Source organism: Cariama cristata, unplaced genomic scaffold (genome assembly GCF_000690535.1).
Source record: "Cariama cristata isolate BGI_N322 unplaced genomic scaffold, ASM69053v1 scaffold4825, whole genome shotgun sequence".
Taxonomy (NCBI): domain Eukaryota; kingdom Metazoa; phylum Chordata; class Aves; order Cariamiformes; family Cariamidae; genus Cariama; species Cariama cristata.
Window position 1 is genome coordinate 8,016 of NW_009616816.1, and position 11,868 is coordinate 19,883.

General features: G+C 42.4%; 1 protein-coding gene across 1 annotated transcript in view; it reads left to right on the plus strand.

The window, feature by feature from the left end:
• The window catches only part of DUSP22 (dual specificity phosphatase 22), a gene marked incomplete at its 5' end in the record, with an annotated part of 35,829 nt that overhangs the window by 2,649 nt on the left and 21,312 nt on the right, over positions 1–11,868 (plus strand). The window contains one exon of the mRNA XM_009700298.1: positions 5,518–5,600. Within this exon, the coding sequence (XP_009698600.1) occupies positions 5,518–5,600 (83 nt within the window). The remainder of the gene's footprint in view (positions 1–5,517; positions 5,601–11,868) is intronic.

An 11,868-nucleotide genomic window follows, 5' to 3' on the forward strand; every position in this document is an offset into this window, starting at 1 on the left:
CCCGCCCTTCTCCTCTGACTCCTCAGGCAGCCTGGGCAGGCCGGGTTTCCATGGCTGGGGCGAAATACGGTTCTACGCACGCTCCTGTCTCCCTGCTGCATGGGAGAGCTCTGGGGATGCTGCCAAGCTGGGAAGAGACACGGTTGTTGCAGATGCGTGCCCTCCTGCTGAGTGAAAGCAGGGTGTTAAAGATGTTAAACACTCCAGTCCTGGAGGGCCATTGTCTGGAGCAGGCATTTGGCAGTTGTTCCGATTGGGGAATTATTATTCAATATTCAGCAATATTTCTACTTTATCTATTAGGTTTCTTACTGGTTTTAGGCCTAATCAACTTAAAAACCATCTATGACAGAGGAGGTGCGAACTCCTCCGCATTTGACTGGGAGATAAACTGAGACTCAAGAAAAAAACTTAGGAGGTAAATCTATGGCAGAAATGGGAGTTGAACTTGCTGCTTCTGGTTTGTCTGCTGCTGCGCAAACCTTTAGGCACACAGAATGAGAGGGGCTTTTGTAACCACCTTAGGGTCTTCAGGGTAGAACGTTATGTGTAGTCCTGGTTATGGAAAGCACAGAAGTACAGACTGAAATCCCCCTAAGTCCATGGGACTTGAGTATGTCTCTGGAAAGCTTTCCTGAAAAAGCATAGGTCTCCGCCTGTGCTTAAGTGCTTGTTATCTTTTAAGATCTATAAGCGTGATTCTGCTCATCAATAGCACATTAAAATTGTAGTATGTTCCTGAGAGAGTGTATTTGAGATTGCACAGCTAGAGGGCAGAAAAAATCAAGAAGAACCACAGATGTCCATACAAAATACCAAGACTGAGTTTGGTCTGAAAGGCCAGAAGGAAAGAGAAGTCTCAGGCTTCCTCAGTGAAAGTTAAGGAGGAGTTATTTCTTTGCAAATGGGAGGGTGGGGGGCTAAGAGAGAAAAATGAGGGAAGAGAAAGAAGTTAACTCTTCTTCTCGCCTCTGGTTTGGGGGAAATGTTGGTTTGTTCCAGTTGTACCTTACAGATGAAATTCAATCCTCTCAAAAGACAAAGAATTTATTGTGGGATTGCATGCCCACATGTCTTTGGCATTGGAAACCTGATGTTCCTTGCAAGGCACCTGTGCTCACAATGAAAATAGGTGCTTTGTTCCTTAAGAGACTGATACGACAGGGCTTTTTAGCCTGTTTCTCTGCACAAATAGAAAAAATACCATTTCTTCTCATAGTTGATTCTAAATGGGTGCTTGTTTGGTTCCAAACCGAAAGGTGTAGCAGTAACATGTTTCTACCTAGAATATTAAAGGGCTTGTGTCCTTCCTTGCTTGTAATCATATTTGAAAGATTCAAGTTTTTCCAATGGAATATTTGGGGGCTTTTTGGTTTGAAGGGGAAAGCCGCAATATGAGGTTTAATTCCCCCCGAAGAGTCCAGTGTTGCTGTGGATGAGCTGGAGAGTCTTGGGAAAGTTTCTGCCCTTCCCGTTACTAAGTGTATAAAAAGGCAGTGCCCACCAAGTGATTCTGCTGTGTTTCTAGATCCAATTAATTCCTGTTACCAGCTGCTTAATTTTTTGGGGGAAAAGTTCCTTTTTCTAAGGCTTTATTTCAGGTACTGAAAACAGGAGAGAGCGAAGATATCATTTGCTTTTTCAGGTTCATCTTTTGAAGGAAGGCATTTCATAGGTACTCTTGTTAAACAGAGTACTGGACCCTTTTCCCCACCTTTCTTGGTCCCCGAAAAGGTCCTTCTGAGAGGCTGGGATAAAATATGTGTTAGAACATAGTGTGAGCTGGGGACAGGAGATGTGGAGGTTTTGTTTGTGGGCTTAGTTTCTGTGTGTGTGTGTCTCTAAGTGCAGATCACTGGACTCCAGAACAAAGCTCTCCTGATGGGAAACCGTTCTCAGTAATGGCTCTTAATGCTCTGAACCACTGGGGAGGAGCTTCTCCTTTAGGTCTCTATCTCTAGTTCTCTCCAAAGCAGAAAATAAAGTGTAGACAAAAAGTTGCTTTATTAAAAAAATTAATTAAATCTGGTGATGATGTAACTGTAGTCTCTATACATCTGCAGATTGAGACTTAATACTGTTGTTAGTACTGGGCTGACTTACCTTCTCTAAGCACTTTGTTTTTGTATACATAACCTAAATTTGTACTGAAAACTTAATACTTACTAGTTTACTGTGTTATAGGAGCATGTCTGTCTTTTCAGACTAACAACAAAGTCAGAAATGTGGGCTTTGGACGAGGAAGAAGGGAGGATGTCTTTAGTTTGGGATAGCTGGCTGATGGGAGGAAAGGTGACCAAATGAAAATAACTAATCTCACTTATTTTGTGGAGACATTTAATCTTCTAAATTCACAAGTGAGTTGCGGTTAAATGTTGCAGATCAGGCCCATATCACTGTAATGCGTTTTTTCCCCGTTCCTGGCAGGATGCTCTTGTATTTCGTTGTTGGCAGTAAAGGTGGAAAAGACTCTACAACTGTTTCTTCCCATCTAACTCTACAAAGGCAGAAATCTTTATTCCTCACCTTGCATCTCTATATAGGTACTAAAATACTAAAGTAAGAGGGAATGGTTCTACGTACATTTGAGACTTCATCACCCTAGTATTAGAGCCCTCCAGTCATTGATGTGTCTTAATTGGAGTAACTGGAGCAGTATTGTCTCCCTTCTGGACACGGGGGATGGAAGCACGACATGTGAGGTGGTTTGCTCCCCAGCCACACAGTAAGGCTTCCCAGAGCTGCAGGGAGACAGATTCTGACCCTGCTCCCAGTCCCATTTTGATGGCTTTGTCATTGCTTTTGCAATTAAGTGTTTGCACCTCTCTGCGTATGAGTAGAGGTTAAGCTAGGAGTCATAGAATGAAATTGAGGGAAAAGAAGCTAAATATGGGCATGGGAGGGAGAGAGGAAGACTTCCCCAGTGTGAATTCTGTCCTTCTCTGTGAGCAGAGAGTTTCCTGAAGGCTTTACTCAAAAGTTCACATCAGCTGAGAAGCATTCCGCTGCATGGAACAGAATATCAGGTAACCTACTGTGAAGAATAATACCACATTTGAGGGACCCTTTAGGGATGCACAAAGTGGACTCTGATAGGTTTCTTTTATCTTTAAATTTGGAAATGGGGTGTTTCACGCTGTGATTTCAAAATGTGAGTCTGCATGCGGTTGTACAGCACTGTGCTACAGTAAAGAAGTTAGAATTGCTGTGGTAATGGTGATTCTTCTGACTTTTGGTGGTCCTTTACATAACCACCTAATTTTTTTTTGTAATTTATGGTGTGAGACAGTGAGTGACAGGATATCTCATTCGTACTGCTGTGTAAATAGCTTTGTCTGTAGTGTCTGTAGAGACTTATGGTAGGTACCAGGGGAATTTCCCCTTTGTAAACTGTTTATAAAGTTTAGATCCAGATAATGCAGTCATTGGCTGGGAAGCTTTTTTCTCCTCTACTTTTGTGATTGGAATGGTTGTTTTCTAAATATATTGAGGACCTGCTGGTTACTCTGGGATGTAGGTCTGGGATAGCCATTTCCAGCTTGTTTCTAGGAATATCTGAAATCTCACTGTCTTCCTGTATAATTTTGATTTGTTGAAATTACTTTAGCCTAAGTCCTTGGTTAACTGAAGAACTAAAATCTTTCAGTCCTTTTGAGTTGTACTCTGTCTATTAGGCCTTTCAGACTGGTCCAAAGCAATCAACATTTAAGTTGCATCATATCTGCTTTTAAAGCTGTTTGCCTTGTGTGGCAAGCCATTTCTTACCATGGGGGTCATTCTGATAATTAGAGATTGGGGTCTCATTGTGCTGGGTATACATTAACACCACGAGTTCCAGCCAGCAGGCTCTGAAACCTGCCCTTAGCCTTTGGAGAACAGAAAGCGGTGATTTTTAGGGACACTTAGGCTGGCTTCTATGCTTCCAAACCCTTGCCTGCTTAGGTGTTCTCTGAGGAATCCAGACTGTCCTATGAACTGTTAAAAAACCTGAAGGCCAGGTGGATTAGAAGATCTCTTCTGGCAAATGTTAGCATTTCTTCTTTGAAATGCTCACTCTGAGATTTTTAGCAAATTTTAATTGTTCTGTGATGCTAGACCGTAATTCTGTTTCAGATGGAACTTGTGTTAATTCTCTCCTGAAGGACTGGACATCTGTGTTGATCATGCAGACTTGACCAGTAGCAAGTGAAATCAATGCAATTTTGACTCTTCTCTCCATTTTATTAGCCTTAGAGAAACATTCATAATTGGATTAGGTTTAAATTTTATTGCCTGTTACCGTGCTCATGTGGATCTTGTTTATGGGGCAGCATAATATCCGATTCCTCTTTGTGATGTAGAAAAGGCATTGAAACTTCATAGTAGAGTGGAATAAGTTGAAGCAGGAGATGCTAATTGAACTCTTGCACGTACATAAAGAGTGTACAGGTGATACTATTGTTATTTTTGTACCTAGAGAGAGCCGGTTTGAAACCTTTGTGGTCAGTGCTCTTTTTTTGTGTGCAACCAGGCTAATGTGAACAGATTGTATGGACCGATTTGGAAGGCAGGTGTTCAGATCACAAAACCACTACTGTAATTGCCATGGTGAGCTGTGCCATTCTCAAACGAAAAGGTCAAAAGTAAATGGACACAAACTGACTTTTATCTGTATGAGTGGTTCTTGGAGGTCATTTTTTGGCATGCTAATGGTTTAGTACGGGGAAAGTTGCTCATTGATGACAGATAATCGATTTTACCTTCTTTCTCATAGAAACAAACCTATGCTTTCGCAATATCTAGCATGAAATTTTCAGTCGCCCCAGTTTGCTTTCCAGTTTTGAATGTCTGAAACCCCTTGGTTACAGGTCTAGGAACCACCTTTTCACAACTGTACTTCCTTGCTGTAGCATTTTGCTTTTTCATACATTTGATATCTTTGTCATCTCGATCTCTCTTCAGACTTAAAATTATAGTACGTATTGGCTAAATGCACATTTTTCCTTATTTTTCCACAGGAAGTAAGAATCTAGTTATCGTTCTGGCTTGCCCGTTAATACCTCAATTCAAGTGATATGGTTGGCTTCACTTCTCAGACTTGGATATGACAAGGTCTATCTCCCAAGTGAAAATACATCTCCTGAAGGGGGATTTGTGGGTGGAGAGGAGACCAGCTATTTCTTGCACAGCTCTGACTGCTTGTTCAGATGGCCGTCACCTGCACACAGGCATTCACAGACTTATATTTCAGATGCAAAATACATGAAACTTCTGACTTAAGAACACATTCCTGAGTCACTTAAGCGTGTTCTTTATATAGTATGTAATTTGTTTTGGAGTTAGAAGTGTGTCTTCCCATTACCCACTCTGAAGATTGTATTCTAGAACAGCTGCATTTGGGGTTTTGCTTTACTTTATGAAGCTTCAAAAAGAAATGTACCAATGATAAGTGGTTTTCAACATGCACAATGGAAAGGGGAGTGGGCTATTTCAAGAGATTAAAGAAATTCTCTTCCTTTTTTTTCCCCTTTGCCACAGATGCCCGAGATGTAGAGCAATTGAGTAAGAATAACATTACGCACATTCTTTCAATCCATGACAGTGCCCGCCCTATGCTGGAGGTAAGAGCTGTGGGGGACTCCATGGTAAATGCTTACTTTGCAGTTGACTGTTACAGTCATCTTGGGGTTAATTTCTTGTTCGGTACAATTGGCGTTTTGAGACTGATTTTCTTGTGGAAATGTTTGACAGCTGTAGTTTTGGGATCCAGTCACATATTTTGTTTTTCCTGCTGTTATAACAACAAGAAATATAACTGACAAAGGAAGAGACAATTACAGTGTCAATCGATACAACACAATGGTGGGATTGTGTTATTAATTTAATAGTAAAGGTAAGTTTCCTTCTGTGTGGAGTTCAAGCATCCCATAAACAACAACATTCCTTTTCCACCTTCCCTGCTTTGTACTTGGGCCCATTTCTTGAATCTTTATAGCAGATGGTTGTGTAAGAGGTTTGGAGTCCTTTTCCGTGTAAAATAGGCTTGGGGTGTGGGAGGAACCAGCACTCCCTCATGTAATACATGTAATACAGCAGAGCATCTATAGGTCTCCAACACTTTAACAGGAAGTATTATTCCCCTTTTTACTGAAGGGAAGTTGATCTGAAAAGCTGAAATGACTTGCTATGTCATCTTGAGCAGTGAAAGCACTGGGACCAGGCTGCAGGTCTCCTGTGTTGGACTGTTGTGCTTTCTTCTTTACTCCAGCTTACCTTGGAAGGAGAGGAGTTTGGCCGGGCTTTGCTACACCTTAAAATCCTGCAATTTAATTTATTTTGGGCACTGTTGTCTCTGTAAATTTGTTTGTTCCTTCCCTGCATTCCACTTTTCATGAAATATGACAAAATAGTGGGTAAGGCAGTTGCTGGTTTTACCCCTCAGATACTGCTGGGAATCTCTGCTTTTCATTCTCTCAATGTAAAAAGTGTCTAGTGAATTCAGTCCTTAAACTACAGAATTTCCACACCTTCGAGGCAAGTCAATAGGTAAGCTGAACAAAAGGTGTCCCTAGAATGTCATGTTAAAACCAATATCAAGTTAATGGTGCATTCAGAGTTGACCTTGTGCTTAGAAGTGTGCTGACGCAGAGCTTTAGCTGTTGACTTTATACTGTCCATTTGACTTCTGTTGTACGTGATGCTTGTTAAGTCTGAAACATACTGAATTTCAAGAGTGCTCTTAGTTGAAGAGAGAAACAGTTGTACTGAGTAAGGGAGATGTACTGTTTCCTCAAGGATGCTGTTCTCTAAAATGAAGAGAAGCTTGCTTTGTTTTATTATCGTGATTAGAAAAGTAGGAAGACTAATTGTGGCACAGATCAGCTGCAGCCTCAGGCCAGTGTTTCTTGTGGTGGTAGTTTTGGCAGCCCACACGCCGCCACCTCACTTGTGGTGGTGCATCTGTTTGTGAGGCTGCATGGTGAATAGATCTGGGAGCTTTTGTGGGTTAAATATAACCAAGTCACCATTTCTTCCTCTAGCTACCCCCACAAAAGACACGAAGGATTATATTTACCCAGGTCTGTTCCCAATTTGGTTCACAGTAGTGTCTCAAAAGTTACAGTGGCATGGGAACAAGTAGTGACTGGTTAAGCATGGACTTGCTTTAGTCGCCCCTGCTTCTGAAAGAAGTGTTTCTCTAACTGTGCTTTCTCTTTTCTCAGCATGCAATACGCACCTTTATGTGCTGGTGGTCTGGAAAACAACTGTTAAAACTTCTCCCCAAGTTCATAAAGTAATAGAAGGATTGCGTGTTCCATTTGTTTGGGAGCTGAGCTGATTAATTACTTTATAATTCGTGGTCTTACTGTGGTGTTTGTTTGCAACTAAATGCTTCTGTTTAGGAACAAGGGCCTCGAAAACATCTGTCAGGTTGTGTTACTTCCTTTGTTATTTACATCTTTGCCAGGTTGTAGGTAGGTTTGTTTACAGCTTGTGTAGCCACATTGTACTTGAGGCTTGTTCTCAAGTCCGCTGAAGTCAAATGGGAACGCTTTCCCTATGTGTCTCCCTCTTCCCCGTTTCCCCCAGATCTCACTCATGGAAAGTGAGGGCTTACATTTGTGTTCAGAAATTCATCTGATGTTATTTGGACCTGTAAACATGGAACTGCAGTGATAAGAGAATTTTTTTTTCCCCTCTGAGATTCCATGTTTTGTGTGTGTATTTATGTGAACGCTGATCATCTGTAAAAAGCTGCCTTTTCTTGGACTGCAGTAGTTGGATTTGTCTTTTGCTAACAATATTTTATCTCAAGTGTTTCCTAGTCAACCTATACGAAATGCTACAAATATTTCATTGAACAAAACTTTCTGTGCAGGCTATGGAAGGTAAGTGGTTTTAGACATTGAAAACTGAGTAGTGTGGCAGTAACCTGTTATCAAAGAGAACTTGGCCTTTTTTTTGGCTGGCTGTGGAACAGACGAATGTGGATGCATGCATTAGCTCTCAAAGGGGTCACAAATTGCCCCCGTCTTGCTTGTCGGATTTTGAAGTTTCAGTAATGACTGTTGATGTAATGACTAATGCAGTAATACTTCTGATACAGCACTTAAAACTGATAATGGTGAGTAGAGAATGAAAATGTCCAGTCTGGCTTCATTGTCCATACTCAATAATGCAATACTCAAGAAATAAAAGCAAATGTCAGTGTATGTGGTGAAAACCAACTTGCTACAGACTGTAAAATTATTTTCCACTGTAGTGTAACTTATGGCATTGCCCCTCCCTGATGTTACAGACTACTTGATTGTTTAAGATACTCACAATACCTTTTAAAAAACGTGCTTTCCTCTGTGCTTTATATACTGCGGTATTTGGATATATGTTGCTGTAGTTCCTCATAAGTTGGTAACCTATTAGAAAATGATTGAAGAGTTTCACAAGGGAGTATTATATTGGTTTAGGTTATATAGTGTGTACCTGTTGAGAAATAACGTAAAAAAAAGTTTTCTTACTGAAATTTGATTTCGGAGATTATCTCAATGATCATTTACAAACCTTCATGGATGTCTGATTTATAGGTGGATCATAATCAAAGTTTGACCGTAGGAAGTTATTGTGTACTTTCAAGCTGGAATAATGGGAAAAAGTAGGTTTAAAAGTCAATTGGATTCTAAGGCTTTTTATACCTTTAGACATTGGCAGCCTGCATTAGGTACAAGACACAGAATTCTTTTGTAAGGCTTTGAGTGATTTAGACTGGAAGGAATTTGCCAAAATTTGGCCTGAATTATCTTGCAATATTGCCCCTTAGTTCTTCTTGTATAAACTGTTTGAAGGAAAGTTGTCTTCTAATAAAACCAGTCCTGAAATTAAGACCATACTAAGGCTATTGTTCCAATAAAGTACACCATTGTTACCCAGGATCTTAACCACTTAAGTAAGTATTTTGTAGTTTAAAGATGCAGGTTTATAACTCCATCATTAAAAAAAACCCCCACAGGTAACTGGTGGCATGTCCAGAAGAAAGGACTGCATGCCGTATGGAACAAGGTTTGGTATTTCAGATGCACAGAAGTCACCCCCCTGAGTAGCAAAGGTGTCCAACAGCGTCATGTGTGTTCCCACAGAGACACAGACACAATAGCCTTGGTGAATCAAGTTGGATTCTCCAGAGCACTTTGGATGGCTGCCCATGGAGCACTCACAGATGTTTTATAAATCCACACAAAAGCCATATACAGAGGAGAATAATTAGGTTTCTTGCCACCTGCTTTCTGATCTGTTTCTCAGCTAGTTTAGGTTTTAAAATCTCTATTCAGAATGTGAGACACACTGAAAGGCGGATGGGGAAGCGTATCTCAGTGTGCTTTAAATAATAGTGTGTCTGGCAGTGACCTGTTGTCATCTATCTGTACTTCTGTAAGGCCTTTGACACAGGCCCCCGTGACAACCCTCTCTCCAAATTGGGGAGAGATGGCTTGGATGGATGGACTGCCCAGTGCATGAGGAATTGTTTGGATGGTTGCATCCAGAGGGTAGTGGTCAATGGCTCCATGTCCAGATGGAGATCAGTGACGAGTGGTGTCCCTCAGGGGTCTGTGTTGGGACCAGTACTGTTTAATAACTTCATCAATGACATGGCCAGTGGGATTTGATGCATCCTTGGCAAGTTTACAGATGACACCAAGCTGAATGGTGCGGTTGACACGCCTGAGGGACAGGGTGCTGTTCAGAGGGACCTGGACAAACTTGAGAAGCAGGCCCATGTGAACTTCATGAAGTTCAACAAAACCAAGTGCAAGGTCCTGTATCTGGGTCGGGGCAACCCCCGGTATCAATACAGGCTGGGGGATGACAGGATTGAGAGTAGCCCTAGGGAGAAGGACTTGGGGGTACTGGTGGATGAAAAGCTGGACATGTGCACTCATAGCCCGGAAAGCCAGTTGTATCCTGGGCCACATCCAAAGCAGCGTGACCAGCAGGTTGAGGGAGGGGATTCTTGCCACCTACTTCACTCTGGTGAGATCCCCCCACATACTGCCTTCAGCTCTGGGGTCCTCAGCACAAGAAGAACATGGACCTGTTGGAGCGAGTCCAGAGGAGGCCACGAAGATGATCTGAGGGCTGGAGCACCTCTCCTGTGAAGACAGGCTGAGAGAGTTGGGGTTGTTCAACCTGGAGAAGAGAAGGCTCCAAGGAGACCTTAGAGCAGCCTTCCAGTACCTAAAGGGGGCTTATAAGAAAGATGGGGACAAACTGTTTAGTAGGGCCTGTAGCGATAGGCCAAGGGGTGGTGATTTTAAACTGAAAGAGGGTAGATTCAGACTAGATGTAAGAAAGAAATTTTTTATAATGAAGTTGCCCAGAGAGGTGGTAGATGCCCCGTTCCTGGAAACATTTAAGGTCAGGCTGGACAGGACTCTGAGCAACCCGATGTAGTTGAAGATGTTCCTGCTTATTGTAGGGAGGTTGAACTAGATGACTTTTAAAGGTCCCCTCTAACTGAAACTATTCTATGATCTCTTGGTAGAACTCTCTTTTTAAAGCTAGAGCACATAGCTGTTGGGGTCGGAGACGAAAAGGCCAAAGGTCTGACTGTTGTGATATCCGTATATCCTAACAAAGCTGGTGCAGTCAGTCAGAACCCACAGAGAATGTGGAAGCACTGTTGGCAAATCTTGAGCAATTCTTCCCCCTGTTGCTTCAAAGGATGCCAGCTAGGTGTTACTCTACTCTATTAGATCTGGAGTCTAACAAATTTTGTGCCAGTTGATCTAAATGAAGTAAGTAAAGGCAAATCTTGTTAATCTTGCCAGTAGAATCTGGTTGCAGGCCCATTGAAGCTAGGAGTGTTTCTCTGGATTTTCCAGGTGTGTGACCCTGTTCTGGGGGATGTTACATGGAGATGAATGTGGGCCCAAACCAAACAGGATGTTGATGCGGATTGTGCAGCTGCTTAAAAACAGCTGCATCCCATTCTACAAAGTGAGTGCTGTGGTGGACAGTCACATCCAAGCAGCTGGACTGGCAGCATCCTTAATCCTCTCTTACCATTCCTCCCACTGTCCCCTCAACCACACACAATTAAATACTGGCAAAGGCAAGAATGCTTCCTCTGCTGCCTTGGGCAGCAATTGCTGTGTGTAATGCAGGAAGGAGTACAGTGTGAGTTCTGGGGGAGGAAGGGGTGCTAGAAGTTCTTCTGGTCAGAGAGTCGCTCGGGTCCTGTCCCACAGAGGCACTATCCGCAAAGAGAGGCAGGGATGGAGAGATACTCTGTGGGTCCCCATGCGGAGAACCCATCTCAGAGAACAACGCCATATGCGTGGCTGGCAAATGCCATCACACAGATTCAGACTGGAAGGAAGCAAGACTTTAACCATGAGGGTAAGTAATTGCTGAAATATATGGATTTTCTCACATGCTTCGTTTTTGTGTGGAAGTCGATTCAAGTAAGGCTGGGTTACAGAAGTCTTTGAGCTTTGCGCTTTACAGCCGGAGCATTTCATGTTCCTTGGTCCATCCGAGATGCTTTGAGGTGCCAGTTGCGGTGACTGTTGCGTGCATTGTAGACACCTGTCCATCAATCAGGAAATGGACTGAAACTACCAGCTTCTTTCACACGACCCACCACACATTTGTGAGTTACTAGTCATTTTGCAGTTGCTCTTGACCTGCGCCAGAGGATTGATCTAGTAAATGTATGAATCCTGTTACCAGTTGCCTGTGGTTGTGGAGTCCTTTGGCATTAATTTATTTATAGCATTATCATTGTCAGACTGACCACTGCGGCATCGCAGGAAGCTCAGTATGCTGCACTCATCCTGCAGACATCATAACGATCACAGTAATGTAGCTCTTAAATCAACAAGAGTTTACCTGGGC